Source organism: Corapipo altera, unplaced genomic scaffold (assembly GCF_003945725.1).
Source record: "Corapipo altera isolate COAL_440 unplaced genomic scaffold, ASM394572v1 56, whole genome shotgun sequence".
Taxonomy (NCBI): Eukaryota; Metazoa; Chordata; class Aves; order Passeriformes; family Pipridae; genus Corapipo; species Corapipo altera.
The window spans coordinates 6,276,923-6,303,289 of record NW_020884896.1 but is presented as its reverse complement, the minus strand read 5'-3'; the positions used below and the strand labels follow the sequence as shown (position 1 = coordinate 6,303,289).

Here is a 26,367-nt window from a genome sequence, read left to right as displayed (position 1 = left end):
GAAAAAGAGGCAGAGCACTGTTTACTCAGCAGTGTGCTTAAGGCCTTTTGCCTCCGTTTCTAAACAACCGAAAGTAGGCAGTTTAAACCATGCTATGGTCCAATCTTGACTTTTTAATTCTAAATAGAAACTACAAGCAGCACTCTGATATAATGCAATATGTATTCATTACAGATCACAGCAGTGCTGGAAAGAGTTTACAGTTAAGATTCCCCTACAGACGTGCCTCCCAGACCAAAAAAAGAGTTTGCTCTCCCCGAGCCTAGGAACGCATAGTTGGCACCTCCTCCAGTAGGGAGCAGCTGGGCAGTTGCTACCGTTTCTCATTCCACTCGACACTACCAGCTATTACATTATCCCAAGTTTCTTGTTAAAGAGCAAACTCTCTCAGAACAATTAAAAAGTCACGAAGCTGGGGGTCGCAGCATGTTGCCATTTTCCATTTGGTGACCTTTGTCAAAGATGAGACACACACACACATATATATACACAAATGCCTCGAATGCCTCTTTCCCTATTTTCCTCCTTTTTTTTTTTTTCGTTTTAAACCTGCATTTTAACACTCAAAATACTGCTCGCACAAGAAAACGGTTCATTCGACATGTTTTTAAGCAATGCAAACACAATTAAGGACTGTGGAAAGTACCCTAAAACGCAACCAAACAACAACTGCACAGGAGCACGACACAAAGAGCCGCCCTGCCGCAAAGCCTACAATAACAAGGGAGTTTCTAGCCTTGGCTCACAGTTTTGCTCCTTCCTTGCTAATAAAAAGCGTCTCTCACACAACTACGCTCCCCGATCACACGCCACGGGTGGGGAAGCGCTGTTTGTACAGTTCCGTTTCGGGGAAGTCAGAAATCATTTCCTTAGAGGTGAGGGGAATAAAAGTAAAAGCAATCAGTCACATCTTCCACTTGAGCGAGCAGCTCCCCCCGCACCGAAGCCGGTTACCTGTCTGAGACCCAGGAGGAAAGGCATTCTGCAGGCTCATCCTCCACACCAGCACATGGGAAGGCAGGAATTTAAAGCCCCACAGCGACCATTTCCTCATCTGCTGTGGGCAGCCCGCTCCTCCGATCCTATTTAAACCAGGGCTTCCTCGGCTGGGAATGCTAAGTAAACAGGGTCCTGGGACACTGCACGCACTCGCTGGCTCCCCCTCCTCCTCCTCCCACTCCCTGTGACATATCTCAGACGCAGCCCAGCCGGGGTGTTTGCAAGAGGGAAATGACATCAGGTCGGGCAGTTCTGAAAAAATAACCAAAAAAAAAGGGGGGAGCCGAAGCAGCCCTGAACCTTAAGGCAGCTGCTGGGTGACACCAGCCTGCGCTGCAAACGGGACCCTGGCAGGGAACCCCGGCAGAGCGGGAGTGCTCTGCTCCCTGCTAACGGGATGCTGCGATGGAGGGGAGTCTGTTAAAAACGTTGGCAGGAGCCGACAGCTCCTCGGTGATGATTACATCTCACTAGGCAAAAATAGAAATTTCCTCTGTTTCTGAGGAGAAAGCTAAGTTTGATGCTGCTCGCTGAACAGCACCGTAGTCCTAGGAGCCACCGCCACGGTTTCCTGGGGACCTGGGTAAAGCCTTCACAGATCCAAAGCACTCCCATGCCACCTTCTGCCTGCCACCAAGACTCCACTTTTTCTGAGCAACACTTAACAGCACTGTTCAACTCTCAGCCCCTCCTGATAACAGCTGTTCCTTTAAAGAAACAGCAACAACTCCCCTGATTCAGAAGGATCAGGATTGAGCCTCTCCAAGATCATACAGGTGATGAGAAGAGATTTGAATACCCCAATGAAAATGTGAGAAGCCCTGTGGAAAGGTTTCTCATTCTACTTGAGCTCATTTCACATTTTCATGCCAAGGGGTAATTAAGCCTTATAAACAAATTAATCATCTGGTGCCCAGGATGGCATGTCTTGTTTGTCCTCCCCCAAGCAAGGAGTACAGCAAGTTCCACAGCAGTGTAGAAGATGACACTGCAGAAGGTAATCTAAATTTAACTCCCTTTTCTATGTCCACTTTGAAAGTTCAGCAACCTCTTTTCTTCATGCTTCTCTGTAATCAGCAGCTGTCCTCGTCTGTCCAGGGGGGTGGGGACTAGGACACCATCATCCCTCCCTTATGCCCTAGCAACAGCTCCGGATATTTGAAAGAGGAGCAACTCCCCTGGCTTTTGGCCTTCTTGGCTTTGGAGCTCAACACATTAAAATATATTACAAGGAAAGGAATATACATTTTTTCCATAGTGAGTTCACTGAATGCCTTTTTTAGTAGCAGTTTTAACAATAATTTCAGTACTCCAGAAGAGAGAAATCACATAAAATTCTTACAAATGCTAATTTGCAAGAGGAGAAAAATAAATTAAGAGGAAGGAAAAAAAAAAGCAGGACAGACACCCACTCCCCACCCCCAATAGTCAGAGAGCTTGCACCAGTGTCAGAAGAAGACACCCATTTTGCACAAGCCAAAACTACTCAGTGACCACCGCTGCTGCCTCCTCCCAGCCCAGCCCAGGGTGGTTTCCAAAGCGAGAACCCCACTGTGGGAGTCCTCTACACAATTAAGCTGTGAGACTATACACAAGCACCACTTATTTTTAAACCAACCTAAACTTGCTGTTTAAGGTAAGCACATCTCTAATTTTCCTAAGAGAAAACAGGCACATAAGTAATTTCCTGGAGGACACAAAACATCAGTGTTAACAAGCATCAGCCAGGCAACGGGATTTTCCAGCTTTTGTGCTCTTGGATCTAACAAACTCTCAAACTTTGCTTTTCCAATTTTGTGGACAAACACCAGTGATATAAAAGGGCAGCTTTCTGTTTTAGTAATCTGTTCTATGGCCTCATGCTGGCCTTTGAAACATCCGATTTTGGCTGTTGCTATCCAGAGCCCTGGACAAGGCAGATCCCAGGGCTGAGCCAATGCAGCAGTTTCTAAATCCCTACTGTCAGAAGGAATCTAACTTTAACCACCCGCCTTTCCCCCAGCACATACTCAAAAGGCAAAGCATCATTCCAGATCTAAGACAAGTTGTGAAGAACTATTGAAGGCAGTAACTTAGCGGAAAAGCGAAGGCATCCTAATTTATGTGTGAATTTAGAAATCCTGGAAAGACTGACACAAAAAAGGTAGTTTCCAAGCAGGCATTACCACATTTGACTGCAGCAGAAGCAGCCACCCTCTCTTGCAGTCCCTGAGTGACAGTGGCCAGTAACATGCTCCACAACTCTGCTATAGGCGACTACGGAAAAAATCCTGTAGAGGGACAGAAAAAAAAAAGCTGGACAAGATAGCTCATACCCTTATAAAACCCTAATCAACAAATAACCTTTCCAAAACACCTAGGTTCTCTTAATTGTTGCAATTGCTTTGTACATTCCAAATGATATCCTTTTACCCTCTCCTCTTTTTTTTTTGTTTTTTTAGTTCGTAAGTTCTTGCCCCAAAGCTTTGTCTGGCAGCAACAAGTTTTACAGACAGTGGTTGTAAACAAATAGTTTCTTTCATCAGGAATGAATTCACCACCTTCTAATCTGACTTTCTTATTATTAGCAGGTGGGAAGAGAAGTCCCTATCCATCCTCTCATTCATTCATTACTCTGTACCTGTTAGCAATCTTCTTATAAAAGATATCAATCTCCTCTATCCTCTTAATGTAAAATCTTTTCCCGAAGCCCTCAGATGCTCATTGTCCATTTCCAAAACCTTTCTAGTTTTCTACAGCTTGGGGGAAACCAGAGCTGAAATAATAATTATTTTAATGAAAGTAAGAGCAGCTCTAAGGCAGACTTAGCATGGGTTTGCTTCCTTTATACAAACCTGGAGTTTAAGATCTGCAAAGGCCACACAAGAGTGTATTTATCCGATATATAATGAACAGAGCTAACACAAGTTTTCACAGCTTCTCAGCAGATGACTCTAAAGGGCTCTGAAAAGTCACGACTGATGTCAGGACAGATTATGGGATCTACATTACTTTGAAAATTTGCTTGTTTAGGCAGCCACCAACCATCCTTTTTAGGCATGTCAGCATGGATCCCACTTTGGAAAAAGAGGGAATAGAGGCCTCTAGATGTTTTTCCTTTGAAAAAGAGGGAATAGAGACCTCTAGGCATTACCAGTCTGTAGTACTGTTCTCCCAAACAGGCCATCTGCCCCAAACATGATGTCAAGCAAAGGAAGCTGATTCACATACCTTCACAAGCCCAACACACAGTGACTTGTGGCCTCAGATATAAGCACGAAACTCAAGTAGATTATAGAATTTGTCTGGTCCATTTTAGAATCACTTTCCATGTTTGGGGATGCTTGCAAGCAGGTTTAGTAATCCAGCAAGGTATAGTATTAATTTCGATACACCCTGAGAAGATAGCCTGACCTTTGGGTGATCCAGTTATGATAACATGATTGTAACAAAAATTGAAGTTGTGCATCTCAAATCTGTCACACTTGAAGCACAAGGCTGCTCTCAGGTGCTCCACTATTACAGTTCTAGGCAGGGAGAAGTTCTGAACAGTAAATATGGGTGGTGTGTAATACTCCCTCATTTAAACTTTAATACCATGGTTCTGCAGCTATATACATACACAGGTTGACTATAAAATTGGAATAATTTTATCTGATTATTCTTCTATTATTCTTCCAAATTTGCCCCAGTGCACTCTGTTATTTTCATGTTGGTAAGAAGAGCATCCCTGAAGCACCAGCTATCCATTTTTGTTAGTCAGCCCAAAGCCTTGAGTGCCAAGACTGAGACTACACAAATCTTGCAGGCACTTGAAATTAAGGTGAAAGAAGCAACCTCAGTGAGAGTTACTTTTTTTTCCCAATCTTGGAGATGGCTCTGGGAACAAAGGGGGGGAAAAAAGGAAAGAAATATACAGAAAGGCATAAAAGCAGATCTCTGTTTCTCTAGAATAAGACAGTATCCAGGAACAACAAACTGTATCTGCTTTGACAGCAAATATTCTAAAGGGCTTGCTAGCAAAACCAGGATGAGACACAGGGAGATCACCAGTGCTGCAGCAGCAATGCAATGCTAGATCTGCCAAGAAACCATTTCTGTCTGGCCACCAGCCCACTTGTCGTTGATCCCTGAAGAGTGAAGGGCGACTTCCCCACCCTAATGACACCCTTACAATAACACAATGATTTTCCAGTATGAGGACCAGGTGTTGTGGGTTCATGTAACATATGGTATTGGCACTGCCTATCAGCAATGGCATCAACAAATTCCAGAGGACCAGCAGCAACAGGTCAACCTAATAACTTCCCAGTAGCTACAGGACCTGAGGATCTACTCCATTGCTTAGGGGGCAAGTGGTCCAAAGCAAACCTTTCAGACTTCTTGTGGCTTGTACTACTCTACTGTTTAGGAGTGGGATAAGTGGGTCCCCCAATTTGTGTGCAGTTCAACTACAAAACAAGAACACTGAAGTCACTTGTATTTACTATTTGTCAGGCTAAACTGACTTAATCATTGTTAGATAGAACAAAGAATAATTACAGGAAAAGACACCATACATGTTTGGAACTGGCTTGTGAGCCAGCACTGCAACTAGTTTGATGGATCAATAACTTTTAATGTTCAGTGAAGCATAAGGGCTTATAGTGGTTAGAATTTGTCTGTGGGCAGGTCCCTTTTCCCCACAGGCTGTCACTTCTCAGTGGTTTAGAAGTGCAAAAAACTTCTGCAGTGTAGTAAGTTAAGCAAATAGGGACAGTGCATTTCAACCTCACTACTGTCACCTGTCCTTGTCTCTGAATAACTGGTTAACCAGAGAGGATGAGACTATGAACTTCAAAACATGCTCAGTGTTGCAGAGAACCCCAACAACAGCAGCTCATGCTTCGTTCCAGTCAGCTCTCAGTTCCAGCTGAATCCCAAACAGCAAATGTCAGCCAAGCAGACAAGTGCAAATATGTGCCACCTCTCCACCTGAAAGCCACGTGTGAGCCCTGAACCCAAGCAGGGCAAATTGCAGAGGAAGTCACTACCCACTCTGTCACCTTGTATTTCAGTGTATTTCTCTTCACTGCTCCTTTGTGGGTGAAGAAATGGCAACAGTACAGCACTTCTCTTTGCACTTTTGTACAGCAAGCAATCCCTCCTCTGAAGCTGCCTTCTGTATGAAGCTATCCGAAGAAGGGCACTCACGAAAGGGCAGGGAGCAGACAAGGGGTGCTTGTGGAGAACACACCCAAGAGGAGTCCTCTCCAACACCCATCTGACAGGGGAGAAAAAAGCAGCCACATCCAGGCTGTTCCAGAAACTCCTACCCACTCTACTGTTTAGCTGATGGAAGAGTGGTGGCAATGAAAAGTCTAGGCTCTTTTGAGACCAGAACAGTTTTTTCTAAGCGTAGCTTGAAATTTCCAGCTCTCAGTGACATTGTTCCCATTGCTTCCTCATGGAGGAGGAAATGACAGCCACAGGTCCAAGCACACTTTTCTTCACAGCCACAGAGTTGTGGCCATCCCAGTGCAACTGACAAAAGACTACGTGAACCATCTACTTTTGTATGACCCCTGTTTTGATACCCAGGCCTTCTGGTCAAGCCCAGAGGTCTTAAAAAGCTTCAAAGTCCTTCACCACTGAGACAGAGGGGGACCAAAGGGTTGAAAATGCCCTACTGAGAAGTGATGCTATCTGCTTCAGTGGAGATGGGGTAAATGCTACCCCTTTAGCATTCCCAGGTTTTTGGGCACCTGAGATGCCCAAATGAAGATGCCAGGCTTCAGTTTTAGTCTAGAGTGGGTAATGAAGTCACTGGAAAGCCTACTCAGCTTTCTCTAAGACTGCAGGGAGAGGGAGAAGGAGGAGGAGTTCAGCTGTTAAATGACAAGACTGTCTCCAGGAGGACTAGTGTATCCGGGGTGGTACAGGGACACCAGCTTGGCTCCTTGCTTTTTGGCACTAGAGCTCTTGTCTTCCTGATGCCCATGTATGCAAACAGGACTTTGGTAACGGCTCAAGAGGAGACGATCTGCTCCAGACAGGGCAGAAGGCAGAGTCTGCAGACAGTAACAGGATCCCCCAAATGTGGAATCAAGACGGTAAGCGTCTGTTCTAGTTTTAGTGTCTGGCACCATGTGGGTACCAAAAATACAGCCTGTGTGTGTCCTTTGGTCACATCATCAGAGGAGACAGCATTGTCCTGAAGCTGCTTACCAGCACAACCTTGATGGAGATCTTGGATGCCCTACTCTTAGAAGTGCTATTTGATTTCTCTACAAATGACAGCAACTCACTATTTTTAGTGCTCATCTCATGTCTGCTTGGCATTTCCCTTGGGCCTTACCCTTGTTTCACAGCATTGGTGCCAGCTCCCACGAAGCGGTTTTTTTATGCCAGAGGGGCTGATGCCAAGTCTGTCTGTGTTGATGCCAAAATGGCAGCTGGCTTTATTGTTGAGACAGGATTTGCCAAAGCTAACAACACTAGTGCTGGGGTGACTAGCATTGATTTTAAGGTTTTCATCTTCCTTATTCTTCTGTGCCTCTAGATTCCGTGGGCTAATGCTGCTGTAAATGATCTTCTGGGGTCCTAGGAGATGGATTTTTTCATCAACAGGCAAGTACACAGCAGACAATCTTAACTTACACATCCTCAAAGAGAAATATACCTTTATACATGGAGCAGTTATCTGGCACTGCCACTGCTGGGCCCAACTACATAGGGCAAGGCCTGCTGCAGATCAGGCAGGGCTTGAACTCTCTCTCTTGAGCCTGCAAATGTGTTTATAAAGAACCTACCACAAAGCCAGAGAATCTATTGAAGATAAGGGTGGTGACATGGTATTTCATCACCAAGATATACCTAAGACAGAAGTCTGGAGCAGAAGAGGGTCAGGGATCAGCCAAACTGCATCACAGCACCGTAAGGAAGAAGACAAAATCCAAGAAAAGTCATGGCCTTTTGCCCCTTTTTCACTCTTGCAAGTGCTGCCGTGTGAAAAGCCACTTTCAGATAAAATCCAGTCTCACACTGAGGCACAGGCACGTTGATCATTGGAAACAGCCAGAGAGATATGAATAGATAGCACATAATCACACATGTGCAGATGCATGTAATTTGAAGCGATGGTATTCCTGCAAATTACGAAGTAATTTAATGTTACCCTCTGCTACTTTTCTTATAAACCTAAAAAAACACACCTTGTTCAGAAACAGTGGTGTCAAATGGGCACCCAATTGCCCAAAGATGCTCAGCTCTTGCTTCAGGAACAGTGCAGTTGGTTAACCTGACAGGAGGTGACAATTTAAAAGGCTTTCTCATCACATAAGACTTTGCCAGGGGCATCTGTTATGTGTACAGCCTGGTCAGATCCTTCTGAAGTTTGTTGGTCTTTCCTGAGCGTAAGTTTACATCTTGAAGAAATTTAGGAAAGCCCCCGAAATCCCAGCAGTCTTGTTTTCTACAGCTCGTTTCACAAGAAAGAAGTTCTTTTATTGGATTCTGAGAATTAAGTTTTTGTTTCTAGCAGAATAGCACTTCTATATGGCCCTTACCCTTCTTCAAAGGAACAGATTTTCTGGGAAATCCTTTAGGGAAAAAAAGACATCAACAGCTCCCTCGTTCTGAGCACACTGCTGGATATTATGATTTGGTAATGTTACACAGCAGAGCAGTATCACATAGATTATACTGAGGAAAACATCCTCAAGTTGTCCTATGTATACGCTCAAGCACTTTTGTACTATTATCCCTGAACTCTTCACTCCAGGCCCTGCTGTGGCACCTACCTCCCCATCAATAAGAGAGTTCTGGGTTGCACAAATGACTGGGATTGCGACACTCAAACCACAAACAACTGGCTTAACCAAATCTTCTTCTTCTTAGAAAATACGTGTGGATCACAATATGGTATTCCCAAAACTAAAACTCTGTCCATTAACCCAATGGGCTGTGCAGTACCTAGAGTTTTACAGGATTTCCATTATCTAGCAGAAACATAAACTCCCCTGTACTGCTACAGGGGTGAGGCTTGGAGTTTGTGGCACAAGCATGAGGAAAGCCCGTCCACATGGCATGGTCTGACTAGCAAAAAGACAGGAAAACTTCTCTTCCAAAGCAAAGGGCACTGAAGATCTCACACACACAGACATACAGATATATATACACACACACACATATACCTTCATAAAACCAAAACAAAGAATGAAAGGAAACCACAAGTTTAACCATTAAGAAAGCTCAATACCAGAAGCATTTAAAAGATCACAACACAACAGTATTAAAGACATCACTTTTAAATCCCCAGACAAAACTTTATTGAGAGCTATCAAATCTTAACCTCCACAGTTAAAAACTTCTTTAAACATACAACTTTAGGGAAAAAATACTTCAGAAAACCTCATCTTAAGATATCTTTAAGTACTTGGAAGAAAAAAAACGAGTAAACAAAAATAAATATTATACCAGCATTGTGTATGGTTAAGTGCAGTATCAAGCTGAGTTTACCCATATCTGTGAAAGAGCAGAAAAGATCAAGACCTTAAAGCCTAATCTCTCCCATTACATTACTGGCTCTTGCTTTGGCCCATATCTTTACAAGGAAGACAAGAAAAGCTCCCCAAGAGGCCATGCACTTCTCTGCTCTGCCAACCAGAGGAGAGAGGTTTTGAGACTGCCTCAAACAGAAGGGCCCTCAGAAAAGCATTATCTACATAAACCAGAGCTCACAAACACAGGTTTCCAGGTACAGATCAAGTTGGTTTGATCCAAGCATACAGAGCAAAAAATGCAATGCCTCCCATCACCAGCTCCATCATCCTGCTGCATTTTCGCCCTCGGCAGCTCTTTTCCCTAACCATAAAATGTGGATACCTGCCTGAAGGTTGTTTGAGGTATTACAACCATTGGACTCTGAATACAACTGTTATTCCTTCTATGCCTTGCAGAACTGCCACCAGTTACCCAAATACTTCCCAGTTGGGCTCATCTGGAGGCTGCCCTGGGAGAGCCCATGGTTATGTAAGGAACAGGCAGCTGGGAGGAAGGGATGTCCGAGTGTCGTGTTTCAGCTTTGGCTCTGGCACTGCGCAGTTTGCACTTTGCTTAAGCATTAAAAGCACTGGTGGCACCTCGAATCACAGCCAGTTTCTAAGTTTCAGGGACATACCTGCTGGCCAGGCGGCTTTGCCCTCTCAAGGGCAGATACCTCCAACACCCCGTGGTCTCGCTCCCCTTCCTTCCTGGTATCTGCTTATGCCTTTTTCATACAGTGCCCAGTCATTAAAAACTTAATTCAGTTTTATTTTGGGAAGAAATGCTGATAACCATAGCCTGCCTTTATGAGTATTATCTTATCCCAACTGCTAAAATTTCCATTAGTGCTTGTTATTCCACTGGCAGATAAAGCAAACACTCCCCTGGCTGTTCAGGGCTGAAGGAGGACAGGGTGACCCACATGGCTTTACCTCTTTCACACGTTTCTCTGCAGCAAGGTTGCAGGCTGCAGGGAGGAGAGAAGGCCAAGCACTCGCCTTCTCCTTGCTCAGGTCTGGCTCCCAGACGTGCGCCTGCTCTAGATCACAAAACCAGCGACCTCTTATTTCTGGCAACCATTGCTTTCTTTTGAATTCTCCTATAGCATAAACCAAATAGTTCATATGCATCTGTATAAACAAATCAAAACTTCATTGACATCCTACCTTTTTACAGGAAATTAATTGGTGCTAATTAGCATGACTACAGTAAAACAATAAATTTAAAGAAAAAAAATAGAAAATCACCCCAAACCCCCAAACTGTCAAAAGCCAGTGCACTTTCTTTTTCAAAAGGTGAACAATATACATGTCATCCTCAGCACTCAGAAAGCTCAAAGACTTGTGGGTGACTGTTGAATGAAGAAACTCTAAAGTAAGGAAATATTTTCTGTTTTTAGAAATACTCACTTCTGACACATCGCAGGCTTCTACGGTAATATTTTTCCCCTGAAGGATGTAGTTTGGGGAGTGGGAATTATGAACATCTCCTTTGGAAAACAAGGACCAACCCCCCTTTCCTGGAAACAAGTGAGAAAACTGCCCACCAATTTAATTTCAGAGACCCAACCTGCACCTTGTAAAGTCATCAGACCACTGAAAGAGAAATCTTCCAGGTAAAAATACATAAGGAACTTAGGGACAGACAGCAACATTTGTTGAGCAGGATTTAATTACGGATTTAATTATAGACTGGCCATCAGACTGTCCCCCTTTCAGCACTTGTTCCTTAATACAGGCTTCAAAAGTCAGGGCTGTTTGAAAATGAAAGATGCAAACCCAGAGGCACCAGGCTGTCAAACTGCTCTGGGAATGATTCACTGCACCCAAAGCATCAACATTTCTCTAACCTGCTCTTATAAGATGACTGAAATCACTGGTGTCCCCACTGCCTCAACAGGCCACGTGCTCCTGTGCTCAATGCCCTTTAAAAATTAGGATTTTTTTTTCCCATTAATATTAGCTCAGGCCTTAGTGCAAGATAAGGCAGTAATTTCTTCTCCACTGAAAACAAGACAACTGATCATAGTGAGCTTCTTAACTTAGCTCACCTGGAAAATTGTTCCATTCCTCTATGAGCTGCTTTTAGAAGACAAATGAAGTCTTTTTCCTAGACTACAAGGATTAAATCATGGTTTTACTGGTGTTCTCAGGCTGAAACTTAAACTCATCTTAAAATGTGAGATCCAAAATGGTGCACATCACTTACTACCGTGGACTATTACAAAATACCTGTATAGGACACTTCTGTTAGTACATCACTAAAGATTTGGTGTTTTGTTTTTTTTTTCCTGAAAGAACTGCACCCAATTTTTGATCCAAAATCCCAGGCTATTTGACATTTTCCATCCACTAAGTACTCTGCATTTTTCCCTCAGGAAAAGTAAAATAGGCTTCGGGCTATTTCTTCAAGTTGTTCTGTCTTAAAAAACACAGACAACCCTCCATCTGCATCTCAAGTGCTTTATCTTTGTCTCCCAAGCTGTTGGCACAGAGGCAAAACAAACCCCTCCAGGATCCCAGTCACCACCACAGACTACTCCTTAGCATATATTCGTGACTTAACGGACCCACCCTATTACTATTTGATCCTGAACACAGATCCCTGCTCAGCATCCCATAACCATTGTGCTGCCTCACTCAGGCGGGGCTGTAAAACATTCACTGCATTAACCAAATTAATTCATCAGCCCACCCCACTCACCCCCACCCCCACCCTGAGGTTGTTCCTGATAAATCCACACTGCTCATTTCCTATTGCCTTAGAGATGCTTATAAAACCTTCAGGGATATTCTAGAGAATAAATCTTTAAATACTAATAAATACTTTACTAGAGACTGAAGCGCTTCACTAGTTACTAACTTTTTCTTACTATTTTTCCTTTAACCTGACCCCTTTCCATTTAATATTTATTTTAATGTGCGTAGATTTATAACCAGGAGTTTGTGCACTTTGTTTGTTTTTTTCCCCTCCAGAACCAAAACAACAGCAAACCCTTTCAGTCTATATCAGTTACTCAGTTACTGTTCACTCACTTCCCTCCTTAAATTTTAGATCAAAACCTTTTTTCTTCTTTTTATTTTATATCAACACTGTTTGCAAAACCTTTTCCATAGCCTCTGTGTTCCTTGCTAGCTGCAATACATTTTTTGAACCAAAGGTGAATTATACAAACAGTAAAATTTTAACTGTCCCTTCAGTTTTAGATGACTGAATTTAGTAGGTGGTTTTAAGATCAGCAAAAAAATAATGAAGATAGTACTAAATTTCAGGATCCCTTTAAAATTCAGGTCTGCCATGAGAAAGAAAAATGTTAAGAATTTTTAACACATATACCCCGTTTGTGGAGAGGATTCGGCATACACTGACAGCATGGCTTTATCTTTTAGTGTCAGCACACAGTGGACTATTTATTGCAGTCTGAGCTCACGCTGAGTTGAAGTTGCCATAAGGAAAAGCAAGTGACTGTCAAAAATGTCCTAAAATTCTTGGGAAACGCAAAGCAAAGCAAAATCAGCTAAAGCAATCTTTTGTAAATGTAAAGACTTATTACAGAACCAGTGGCATTCAGTGTGTCCACCATGCACCAAGAGAGATCCTCAGAGATGCCTGAAGGATTCAAGTTGGAACCAGATCGGTAACAGAGATGAATCAACCAGCTTTGCTGCCAGACAAAGCACGCTGGACAAGGTTTAATTCTCTAACATGCAACTAGTGTATGCCTGAGCTGTGCAGTTAGAGAAAAGTCTTTGAGCTATTATTATGCTCTGCAGTCGTGTAGCTCAGCACAGCTGAGCCTCTGTACTTCTCCTTTCAAGGCAGGCTCGAGGAAGCGCAACCCCGCTGCTTCCTCATTAGTGTGAGGCACTGCTGTCAAATTGTCTGCAGCAGCTTTCAAACTACCCCAGGGACAGCCAGACCTCCAAAACCTCAAAACACTCATGGAAAATGCTCCCTCCTAAACTCCCCAAGAGCAGAAAGATGCACCAGTGGTTCCTACAGTCTATAAACTGCAACTAGCTCACGAGTGTCTGCCGTTCACAGTAGCTCTCAACAGATTCCCGTTCAGGTCCTCCACTTTTTGCCTCTCATTTAGACAACTTGGAAGAAATTTTGATGCACACAGATGCCAAAGATGTCCCTTGTGAGTTGCATCCTTAGGTATGAGAAATGCCACATAAGTCATGGGTTTGACTGAGAGCCCAGAACTTGCTGTAATGTGGTAGCTCTGCCACAGTCATCCTGCCAGGTCTATAAATCCCAATATTTCACAAAGTAACAGTGGAATCTGAAATAAGATTAGTTTCTGAAGGACAAGCTGGTGGTCTGGAGGTTTTGTTTTATTTCAGAGCATTGCCCTAGGTCAGTTGACCACACAAGCAAGGAGCACAGGCACACAGGCTGCTGCTGTACCACTGCAGATGGCAAGCATTCAGTATCGGCAGTAAATGCTAATGCCAGAACAAAAGACAAGACCATTTTCCCAAGTACAACAGAGGCCTCCACCCCCCAGATCCAGTTTTACTTGGATTGTGTATAGGACAAAACAGCCACTTTTTCACAGTAGACACAGTTTTATTCTTGGCAAAAAGAAATACATGGTGGGGCATCTTCAAGAAAGGTCAAGAACTCCTCTCTATATTCCCTTAAGACTTACTAAGAATTAACAGAAATTAAAGAACTCCTCTCTCTATTCAACAGCACAGATTCAGACGTTCTGTCAAGATCTGAACACTTCTACCATGTTTTTTTCCAACACAGCCTGGGACTCAAAAGCATTCTTGAACACGAAGGTTCATATAAGCTTACCAAATTAGAGTCAGAAAGATTTTCAAATGTAACCTACAACCCAGCCAGTCAGCAACAAAAATGAAAATCTGACAGCTAAAAGAAAGGGCACTACCATGTATATTCCCCCCCCCCATATAAACAACTCTGAGAACAGCATCAAATTTGTTTAGCAATAATTTCTTCATGAGACAGTTGATCTTTAGTGATCTAGGAAGCCGTGGATAAACCTCAAGACTGAGAATGTTTTTGGTCCATATTCTCATTTCTCCCCAGGGAATTTTGATCTTCAGAGGAATATCAACATGAAGTATGTAAAACATTTTGTGGACTGTTTATAACCTAATGACTCCAAATGTAACCTTAGATGCCATTCTGCAGAGACTTAGTCATATTCAGCAATTTGAGCAGAGGGAGAATGCTAGAGCCTCTTGGGCAGATCACTTTTATTGCTCTTTTAACTTTGTTCAAGCAATTTCACATAATATAGTTATCTTAGACTGGTATCAGCAAAACACTGCTCAGAATCAAGCTGACATAAAACTCATGGTTGCATTATTAAGTAGTAAAATCATTCCAAGGACTTGTGTTTGGGAATGTCTGTTCACATATACAGCCAAATCTGAAAATCCAGCTTCAGTTGTTACTTAAACATTACTTAATGGTAATGTTAAAAATGGCGTTCTTCTGGAAAAGAGATTTTGAAATAAATGCTCTAATCCTCCAATAAAAGACAAACGTGAAAAGCATATGGTTCCCACTGGGTACACTTATTACAAATGGAGTTTTCTTTCTGGAAACTCAATATATAGTTGCTAAATGAAAACAAAACATGTCTTATGGCTTCACAATTAGAATTTAAAAAGCCAGATGCTGTGTAGGAATTACTGTTTTCTTCACAACATTAGTTTACCCAGTTATACATCCTGAAGGCTAAAAAAGAGTATTTAAGGAGGAAAGAGTGTTACAATCTGTGAAGTTAATATTTGTGTTAAAAATACTGATGGAAAAATCTAGCTGTTTGCTTTCCAGAAGCCACTCTTTGGTCTCTTCTATTTTTCAAATTAGAAGTGGCCTTTGCAGAATTATAAATAAAACACTGAAAGCTCCATGTGACTTTCCCATATGTAGTTTTTCAACAGCCAAGTAATTTCCCCTATCCCATCCCCACTGTTTGCATACCAAGGCTATGTTTGCCAAGTTTGAAGTAGACAATTTTTAAGCCAAATTTGTAAAGCCAAGAAGATAAAGATTTTGTTAATATCCTTTGATCAGAGATAAACCTCCTAAAAAGAGTTAAACTGTGGAGAAAAGCATAGGGGGAAAAAAAAGACTATGTTTTGCCATCAATTTACAAGGACTATCACTGTGTCAGTATAGAATATGTACAAAATGCTAAGCATGCCAACATTAGCTTTTCTGAGTTTTTGAGAGCCATATATGTAGCCATCCCACTTCTGCCCATGTTTGAGACAGGAAATATTCTTCATTCATTAAACAAACAAACAGACCTAACCTGAAAAGTGGAAGACTTAAGAAAACATCTCAGTTTTATTCCTCCAGGGCTACTGGCAGATTGCAGCAGACAGAAGGATTTTCCTGTCTGCTGCTTTCCTGGTTGCCTTCATTCCCACTACAATATCCAAATGTCTGAAAGCTCAACATCCAAATGGCTCCCCATGCTATGCATCACATCCAAAAAGCTTGTGGAGGTGACTTAAAACCAGGCCTCCAGCTTTCTGAAGCACCTACAAGGAGCAACACAGCATGTAATTCTGAGCGAAAGGGAGACAAGCAGGCAAGGCTGAAGCACATGTACCAGGACAACAGAAAGGATTGCCTGCCAGAGGAGAAAGCAGAGGACAAAGTACAGAGCTGGACATCACCTGAACAAGTAGGGCAGCCCAACAGGGAAGACAAGAAAGTCACCTGCCATACAGCATTAAGACTGCCACATTAGATTGAATGCCACAAAGCCAAAGTCAGACTTATCCTTCCCAGAACACTGAAGTATCTCTTTTCCAGTCTAAGCTGCAGCACAGCATTCATTCCTACTGACCTCACTTTTCCCCTTGGATGAGGAACACACCCAGGGTACTATCTTGATCAATGCAGTTACAAAAGGTTGTTCTTTACAAACAACAGTTCAATAAAGCACATCTGGCAGCATGACAAAAAGCTGCACAGGGACACCTTGAAATTCTCATGTTTGATTTGACCTACATCAAATCCTACTAGTATCTAAATACTCCTTTGTCACCAGGAGCGGAGGAGCTGTGGGTGACAGCCTGCAGCTTCACTCCATGCTGTGTCACAAGAGCCAAGACTTACATGAAGACACGGCACACACACCAAAGGGGATGGAAAAGCCTGCTCCACCCTCATGAAGGAAGGTGTTCTCTGGTCCTACTTACAGCCTGAAAAGCGAGGGGAAAGAGGTTCTGTCTTTATTCTTTGCAGTCTTGTTCAGCCGTGCTCGACGCCTGCACTCCTCCTAAGTTTATGGTTACTTCCTGTTGACAAATATGTTCTTCTGCAATCTATTTCATCTATTTTCAAAAAGACAGATAACACATTTTTTAACATTAGCTAGTTGGTTGTTTTTTTTTGCAAGACAAGTTATGGCCTCTATACAACACAGAACTAGGACTCCAAATAACTAGTGGTCTGTTCTCAAACTATACCAGCTTCATGTTTGGCAAAGTCACTGTTTTCTAGTCTTTCCTTTTCCACCAGCAGAATAACAGAATTTACTATATCCAAAATAGAGTAAGTAATTAATGTTTATAGATAACACCTCTTAATTCACACTATGCAAAAGATTTAACGTTTGATTTTTCATTTGACATTTTTCATGCCAGTTCAATGTATTAATGTTTGTATATGTATTGACAACTATCAGAATTCTTAAAAGATCACAGGTTTCAGAAATGGACATTCCATGATTTAGTTACTCGCATGTAATAAGTGAAAACCAATACAAGGTCATTCTGTTTGTGAAAACTAGTAATGGTTGATGATGACCATATTTTTAGGGCCAATCTTTGGAGAACTGTCAGTAAAAAGAAGCACCTTCCTTTTTTTTACCCTGACCTACATCAAATATCTATATTAAAAATAAATTAAAAAAATCAAGACAACTCTGTTTTCTTTTACTCTTCCACAATAACAAGGAGACTGAAAGCATAATTCACTCTAATAATTTTCTGTAAAGGAAGATTTCATTGTTAACTATAGTAAGTAAACACCAGATTTAAATTTTCCCCTGCAACTTGCCAATCTTTACATGAGTCAGCTTACAAAAAAAAAAAGGTTTCCTTTCTACTTCAGTAACTTTCCTCTTTTAGTCTCCAGCAAAAAGTTGGATAATAATTTAGAAAGATTCCTAGCTATGCATTGGTTCTGGCTGAAATCAATTACAAACCCAAAAGCAATCAACCAAAATACAGGCAGAAATTGTTTACTGGTTGGTATTCCTTTGCTAAGACAGAACTTCAGTAATGCCTTTATAAAGTAAATCAGCATCAAAAGAGAGGCAAAACTATGTGCTCAATACTTCTGATATACTTGATTGTAACAGAATATTTTAAGTAGGAAATCATAAATGTATTGCCAAGAGTCTCTGAGATAACTGGCAAATAAATGGCATCAGGATTGGAAATGAATAATCTCATAATTTCTCCCAAAGGGTCAAAAACTCAGACCTCCATGACCGAAGACTCTGTAAAGAGTATATACATATGAAAACATATTTTTAAGACCCACAGGACTGGAATCCACATCACTAAGTGCCACAGTGATAACACAAGTTTTACGGGCAATATTTTTTTTCATTACATTAAATATCTAATTTCCATGTCTCCACACCTCATAATCCACTTTTTGTACCTCAAAATACTGACAAAAGTCACCAGTGATCTGCCACAGCATGAGATGCATGGGAAGCTCTACAACAGCCTCTGGGATAGGGAAGCCAGCTCAGATCCTAATTTCTCAACTCGGGAGCACAAAGAAAAGAACACTTGTACCGGCTTTCACATCTCTTTTCTTCACATCTTGACGTCTCTGCTAACAGATTCTAACAACCAGGACACCAGAATTCATACTTCAGCATCTTCAACTTCTTTCCTGAAGGACTCCAGCTATTGATTCCTGATAACGCTGCCAAGCTGGTCCCTGAAACAAGCCAGAGAGCGCTCAGGAAACATTCAGGAAAAGGTTGAAAGTAAGAGGCGGTTGCAGGCAGATCCCAGCACACAAGAGGTCAAACCCTGACTGCAGGGATTTGCAAGGCTTTCCATATCCCAACAGATCTCAAAGAGATTGCAAGGATTTCCCAACTTTAGAATAAAAAAAAAAAATCAACAAGGAGGAACTGTGAAGGTGCAAAAGCCCGTGAGGCTGAGCTGAACCATTTCCAGCTCTCTGTAGGCTGGAGAATGTACAGTCCAAAGCCTTTTTGCAAGTAGTAGGTGACTAGATGACAAGTACTGAAGTCCACATTTCTTGACCAGAAACCTGAGTTTAAGGGTCAGACTTAGCAGTGAAGCTTTATGCAAAGATTCTGATGTGAATGTTAAAAGAAACAAGAAAGAAAGGAAAAAAAAAAAAAACAACAAAAAAACCCCCACCAGTCAACCAACTATCATTATTTAGAAGAGCAGCTGTCTGGAAGGATTTCAGAAGTACTTGGTCCAGAAGTGTTTCAGTTGCCATTCAAAACACTCTCCCATTGCATTTCCAATTTCATCATCTCTTTCCCTTCAAAGTCTGGGTCCTCCTATACTTTCTTCAAAGGCTCTTGCAATTTAAAAGTCATAGGAAAGCACATTAAAAGTACCAGACTGGACTAAATGCATCAACTCCTCTGCAACCTTTACTCCTTCTAAAGCATCACGTGTGCTTACAAGCATGTACAGATACTAACACAAGTGAAATGGGATTTTCTGCTATAGAAAATACTGCTTCTAGTCTTTTATTTTCCACTTGAGCCGTAATTCTGAATAGGAAATGCTCCAGGAGCCTTCCATCAATATCCCGGTGCTATGGCTGTGGAGGTAGGTGCAGGTCCCAATGAGGCAAGCACATGTTTTTTACCTGGTTTCAGATAGGCATCAGCTGAAAGCAGCTATCAAGTTTCCTCTTGAAGTGAAGCATCCTCTAATATTTTATTTGGTTATAAAAATTTCACAATGGTACATCTGCCAGCGAGGCAGACAGAGCCAAAAGCACAGTTAACAATTCCCAGCAGAGGGCAGATCCTGTTTAACATATTTCAAGAAGTACTGCACATATGCAGGTGCTCCATTTCATTGGAGAGTCTCCACACAAAGAAATCTCCTGATCAATACCAATACCTATAATTTCTCTGATGAAAAATAACACTCCCCTGAATAGCCATCAGCCCCTCTCCCCATCATATAAGCAAATTCAGCCACAAGTGTGACCAATCCTACAAAAAGGCTCTTGAGAAGAAGCATCCGTACAAACAGCTATGTGCCTGCTGGGGGATGGAAGTCCTTTTGCTGGGTTTGTTTTGGAACTACAGATGTACTTCAGCTGCCCTACACTCATTCAGCCACCCCAAACATACCAGCCAAAAATGTTACGCCATCCACATGAAGACAGTCACGTTCTCCAGTTGGCATCTAAGAGGAGTGCAACTTAGGACTTGCCAAGAATTGCTTATCATGGTTAATTTTTACAATATCACATGTAGCATTAAAATAGCTTCACGAAAGGAAAGAAAAATGTAATATAAATTACAAAGGCAGGTGATAAATCTTCTGCCTGTAAGGATAAGCAACCTGGTTTCATAAAAATGCTTCCGATTAACCCTTCTGCAGCTTCAAAAAGATACAATCTCTGTTGTTCCTAAGCACATCTGCCAGAGCTTGCCAAGGAAAGCATGAGCAACCAGCTTCAAAGGCAGGATGACGTACCTACAGCAGTAAACCCTAATCCTTGCTGGGGAAACCACGCAACTGAACTTAGTCATAGAAAATGGGATTAGAAACTTTAAAACAAAACAAGGCGTTGAAAGAATTAGCAGTCATACCAAGATCACGTAGAAAACATTGAGCAACATTTAAAAAACAACTTTCGTCAGGGCTGATAAAGAGGAGAGTAAGACTAACAACTCGCACAGGAAACCTTTAGAGGATCGGGATAGGAACAGGATATCTGTGTCAGCCTAAAACCTCACATGCTGCCACTGAAAGGTGGCTTGGCAAAGAGTGGAGGTGCCAGAGAACACCACAGTCACCCCTAGAAATTCAAGGACATGGACTCCTAGAAAAACGTTTCTGTGATTTGACCATAGGAAACGTGACATGGATTGAAGCAGACAATGCCTTGACGATCAAAGCGACTGCTCATGTGCAGGGGCAGAGGGAGAGTCTGTGGGAAGCGATTTGGGAAGCACAGCATTATTCTTTCCACAGTTCATAATGTCATGCAAACAGATATATACAAGAATGTTGCAACTGCTCAAGTGACCGTCTCCACTAGCGTCATGCACACGGCAGAAATGCAGAGGTCAGGATTTCTGAGGCACTTCCCCAAGGAGACAGTTAATGTGACTTTCTGAAGTTCCCCACGTTTCTTGCACTGTAATTTCCTGGACAACAGCATCGCATATTTTCCAATGCCCAGACCTAACCCAAATTACATGTTTACACAACCCACATGAAATTCAGGTTTTGATCGATGTGTGTTTTCATTTTTGGACAAGAGTTGATTTTCTAACTTAAGACAATCTTTCTAAAATAAACCATGTCTGTGTGTAAGGTCAGGGTGCCTAGAGAGTTCCTAAAACAACAATTAGTTTAAGTGAGCTTCCCCGACCTTCTCACTGCCAAGCAAGCTTCATTAGCAAGTACCAACTATTCAAATCCTGATCACATCAACAGATAAAATAAAGAGAACACAAAGACTTGAATCAGGAAAAGGAAGGCAGTGGCAGGAACAAAGTAGACAAGCAAGGAGAGAAAAAACTACCTTGAGAAAAAAAGGCAGACCATTATGATCTAAGTGCTGATTAAATCTGCTCCTGAACATATGAATATGACCATAAGGCACAAGTCCAGTCTAGTACAGAAAGCATATTCCCCCTTTGATCATTCCCTGGTGTGGATGGAAACCCACTGGGGCTTGAAGAGATATCAAGTCTTTGAGAGATGAATATCTAACATAGCATACGGAGGGTGAATGGAAGTAAAAGTAAGTTTCCACCCCTTCTACTGGGGCCCAGGACTATCAGTTCCATTTAATGAAGTCAGAGTGCTCAGATTTCAGTCATCTCTCTCTGCTTTCTCTTTCCCAGTCAACAGTCTCTTCTTTCCTAGATATCAGGCTCTTCTTTCCTTTTAGAAAGGCCTCCATGCCTCCCTCTCCCCATAGTGAAAATAGGACAAGAGAGATACCAGGTACCACAGCTTACATGCAGTTCTTCATGCCAAGCAGTACAGCACAGGGCTGTCCAAATTCATGGCAAGAGCAGAAGGGCTGCATGGTCTTTCATTTAGCATTGATACTGCCGTGTGAGTCTTTTCTCCCTTGCAGTCTCACAGATCCCAGCAGAGCCCTGCGGAAGAGTGACCTTGCAGCAACAACCAACCACACAATATGAGGAAGGATTTGGAACCAGGCAGCTCCCAAACCAAAGGTTGCTGTAGGTTTGAGTGGAGAAGTCTGGAAACTGCTTATCTAGAGTCTCTGCAGGGAAAGCGTAAGGACATTCAAGGATCACCCTGTAGAGCCCCTCTGAAACCTCAAAGGTAACCAGACCTGCACATGAACCCAGAAAAACTATGCAAAAATTCAGCTTCCACCAGCAGCAGTATCCTGAACAATAGCAGAGCCTCTTTGCTATGACTGGACAAAAAAATAAAAGAAAGGGAAGATAGGACATTTTACAGTCTGCTCAGCCTCTTGAAAAATGAAAGCAAAGAGGGTTTTTTTGTTTGTTTGGGGTTTTTTTGTTTTGTTTTGTTTTTTGTTTAAATCCTTGCTTAGAAGTTATGGGAGTAAACAACTCCTAGCTTTCCTTCCATATTTAGGCCGAGACTTTTTCAGTATTTCCAGTGTTGCGAAACAGAACACAGAAGAAAGCAAATCTACTTCTACACAGAAGTGCCAAACAGAAAAAAATAAGCCACAAAAGTTTGTATAAATACATGCAGATCCCTAAAAACAGATGCACCTATCAAAGCATTGTTTAAAGTTTGTCTGTCTAACTGAACTCTCTGTACTTGCTGTTAAGAACAATTTTACTCAAAATAATAACCAGGATTCAGACCAAGTAAGAAATAATGAACTTGGGTTTAATTGGTTTGCGAGAAACCCAATTTACAAATGCAACCCTTAGCCAGCTATTGAATATACAAGTTGACTGAGCCCAGAAGGCACTGTGATGAGTGGCTTAAGTGGAGGCACCCTACACCCACCAACATTCCTGCTGAATGAATGTGAAATCGGCAAGAATTGCTTTTATTTATCTTACTAAAAGCGTTTCTTGGAAGGGCTGGAAAAATTTATTTCAGATGGATTTTTCAGTTGAGAACAAAGTTGTATTTATTATAATTATGCACTCTCCAGTGTGGCCTGCCTTGCTGAGAAGGAACATTAAATTCAGCTGTGCACGAACTCACGGAAGTGACCTTTTGAATGAAAATGCTACAGCAAGAAACTTGTGGAGCATTCTCAGTAAATAATAACCTACTGTCTGCAACTTGCAGATTAGTGCTCAGACCACTGATCTCAGCTGCTACTTACACAGGCACAAGTCCCCATGAGGTCAATCAGCTGAGAATAAATCATGTGTGCTGCAGAATACAATATGGAGAACTGTACTTGGGAAACTTCACAGTCTCCAGTCCAGTGTGGTTTTATGAACTTATATTAACCATCATTCAGCAGCATAACATTGCAAGGCATTTTAAAGAGATCTTTTCTGCAGGACACCCAGTATTCATTTACATAAGAGGATCAAAGGTGTTATTGACACAAACTGAGCAAGCTCTCACTTTAAAGAGAGCAACAAATGCAAGGAAGAACACCCACCACACCCCCAGAAATACCCTGCTCCCTCTTTGCAGAAGGGCATGAGGATTATCTGAAAGGCTTCTGCTCCATGGAAAGCCCAAACCCTTGGGGAAAAGACAGGTTAGCACTAAAGAACTAGAAAAGTCAAACTAAAAGGTTCATTCCATCACCTAAATGAAAGGTGAAATGTAAAATAGCAAAATATTTAAAATAGTAAAAATGTAGAACAGTAAAATGCTTGTTTGGAAATGAAGGATGTCTTTTCAGTGTGCAAATATAAAATATCCTCCACAGACACATCAGATGATCTTACTCATTGCAGAAAGGTTGGGTATCTCATCCTGTAAGGAACTTAAAACAGATGTCTGAGCGTTCCCAGCAGCTGGGTTGCTGGGCAGTCAAACTCCCTGCTGCCAAAGAAAGCAAGGCAAGCTCGTGTGCTGACGTCCACATCTCAGGGGCAATTGGAAGTCACTCACTCTGCTGCCCAGACCAACAGCATCCCACAATGGACAGGACCTGCTGGCAACCTGCTCTGGGCTCCCTCTCCCTTTTACTCTCCGAGGTATGCACAGCAGGCTCTCGCAGTTCACGGCCATCTGAAGATTTTGGTATGCAGTTCAAAGGTTTAGAAAACAGACTACCCTGTATTAAGCATCAAGAAGCCAAAATGCAGCTATAAAACCAGTTTGCGCTGCCAGTTTGGGTTCTGCACTCCCTTTTCAGACTCTGTGTTTGCATTTCAGCCAGCTTGTTCTCCTCCCACTGCTCTGCTCACTGAACCTGCTGATTGGTCCCAAGTCTGCATCTCTGTGTGCTGTTGTCTCCAAGGGGAAATAATATACAAGAAATTTAATGTCTTGACTTTGCTACAGAACCAATTAATTGAGCTGCGAAGAAGGAAAGGCTTTCACTTGAAGTAATTGTTTTCTATGCAGTAAACACAGCACATGTAATTTGTGAGGGGCACAAAAGCTTGATCCTCCTGTGTCTTCACATGTTGATTATTTACACTAATGCTTTCCAGACAAATAGAATAGTCTCCGCTCAAGTACAGAAGAAGCCAAGAACAATAAAACAATTAGGTAAAGTTTGACCATAGTACTTGAGGGCATTGAAAACCTTTGGACCAAAACCTTGCAGAAGAAAACCAGGCATTTCTTGGTTAACAATTAATAATTTAGCCCTGAATTCTCTCATTCAGACATCCAGCTGAAGAGGAAAATTACACAGTAATTATACACCTCGTACCACACAATCCCCCGGTATTTTGATACAAAACCCCACAGTTCACATTCACCATTTTCATGTCCCCATTTTAGATGAGAAATGTGAAATTCCTTTCTTAATATCATGTGTTAAGCCAGGATCACAACTGAAGAGTTCTTGCAAAAAGTACTTGTGTATCAAAAGAAGGACTTGGGAGTACACTGTGGCTTTCAAAAAAAATTTTTAATAATATTTATAAATTCATCCTAAAAAATCCCAACAACAGCTAAACCCAAGAAATTTCTTTTGAAAACTATTTTCCCATTGTTTATCTTTCCACTAATCCTTTGGGTTAAGTAAACTACCAAGACACTTCACCTCCAAGAGCCCTCACCACTGTAGCATATGCAAGATGCCTGCCCCCAGGATAGGGCAAGATGAACACAGAAGCAGTGCAAGACCTGTAAATGTACATGTTAATGGGTTGAAACAGATGAAAGAAGTATTTCTAAAGCCTGTTTCTCTAATTAGGGACACTAGTTAAAAGCATAAACAAGTTTTACCTTTCACCCTGTCCTGAAGGAAAGTGCCTTCAGAAGAACTGTTGGCAGGCAGGCAGTGCCTGTGTGAGAGAAGAGCTGGTGAGAGTAAGCCTTCTCAGAGCAAGGATACAAATAAACAAAAAATTAACTTTTTCTGTGTAATAGCTACAACAACAGCAGCAGCTCAGCCAGCCTTCAGATTACACTCATGCAAGGTACAGTTTCATGGACACAAACGCACCTTCCATTTGTTTGGTTCCAGAAGATCAAGATGCAAGGGGCACACACCACCCAGACAGGGTGAACATCTTGTCTAGTGCTGTTTTCCTCCCCTGCATACCTCTACATTCTCAAGCCAAAGCCAAAATGTTCACTGCTTGCATATGCAGATTTAGTCCTCTTTTATTAGTACACACCAAATGTATTTAATCCTTTGACTGCTCTTCTGAAGTCTTTTAGAGTGGGATCATAGCAAGAAGAGTTTTGGGTACACACTGCTAGATAATATGACACAGACAAGAAACCATCAGTGTCACTCATTCTGTTTCCCAAAGTTTATCTGCTCTGTTAAAGGCTGTGAAAAAAGGAGATTAGGCTGAGACTCGTCCACCCAAGGAATTCAGCAAGCCCTTACATTTCATATCAGCCTGCAGTTACATGCCATCAAAGGTGAAACAAGGCAAAACCAGATTTGTCTGGCCCTTAATCTAAAGTTTTCCTGGCACAATGCTTCCCAATAAATATATATCATGCTGAAAATACACGAGGACTACTTCAGCTGGTCCATCTACAGAAAGCAGACTGCAAGTTTCAGAACAGAAAACAATCACTCCAGACCTCCTGAATTCATCTTTGGCAGGATGATCCTTGGACTTTGCAGTCAAAGGATGGGCCTAAGAGCACAAAATGTGTCTGAGGAGAAAAAAACTCCCAACTCTTGTTCCCACAGCCTAACCACTGGTTTAGTATGATCCCAGACTCTGAAAAGTAGAGATACAAGGACAGAGCAGGAAAGCAAGAAACTCAGTAAAAACAATGAGCCACAAACACGAGAGTGATATTAATAACCAAGTATGTGAGATGCAAAACTTCCCTAGTAAGATGGGTAGGAAAAAGGAGCAAAACAATGAGACAAAGAGAATACAGCTAGGAAAAGGAGAGGAAAATAAGAGCTCTTATTTTTGACAGGGCGATTTAAGACAGGCTCTGTTGGAGTCCAGGTGATAAGTGTCAGTAAATGGAGACAATCAGCAATGACAGACGTCTGCAAGCCTGTTTT

At 42.0% G+C, this 26,367-nt stretch overlaps 1 protein-coding gene across 5 annotated transcripts in view; it reads right to left on the bottom strand.

Moving 5' to 3' along the window:
• The window catches only part of WBP1L (WW domain binding protein 1 like), a 57,916-nt gene that overhangs the window by 22,953 nt on the left and 8,596 nt on the right, over positions 1-26,367 (bottom strand). Inside the window, exons 2-3 of one of the 5 annotated variants that reach the window (XM_027647832.1) lie at positions 18,321-18,468; positions 16,707-16,841 (exon numbers count right to left, since the gene is read on the bottom strand). The exons of 1 other annotated variant lie outside the window; for it this stretch is intronic. Coding sequence is in view for 1 of the 4 variants with exons in the window: in XM_027647831.1 (XP_027503632.1) it covers positions 955-981 (27 nt within the window). In the remaining 3 variants the exon portion in view is untranslated. Of the gene's footprint in view, positions 1-954; positions 1,263-16,706; positions 16,842-18,320; positions 18,469-26,367 lie in introns of those variants that run through there. 3 more of the 5 variants (XM_027647833.1, XM_027647834.1, XM_027647831.1) reach the window with 3 other exon arrangements.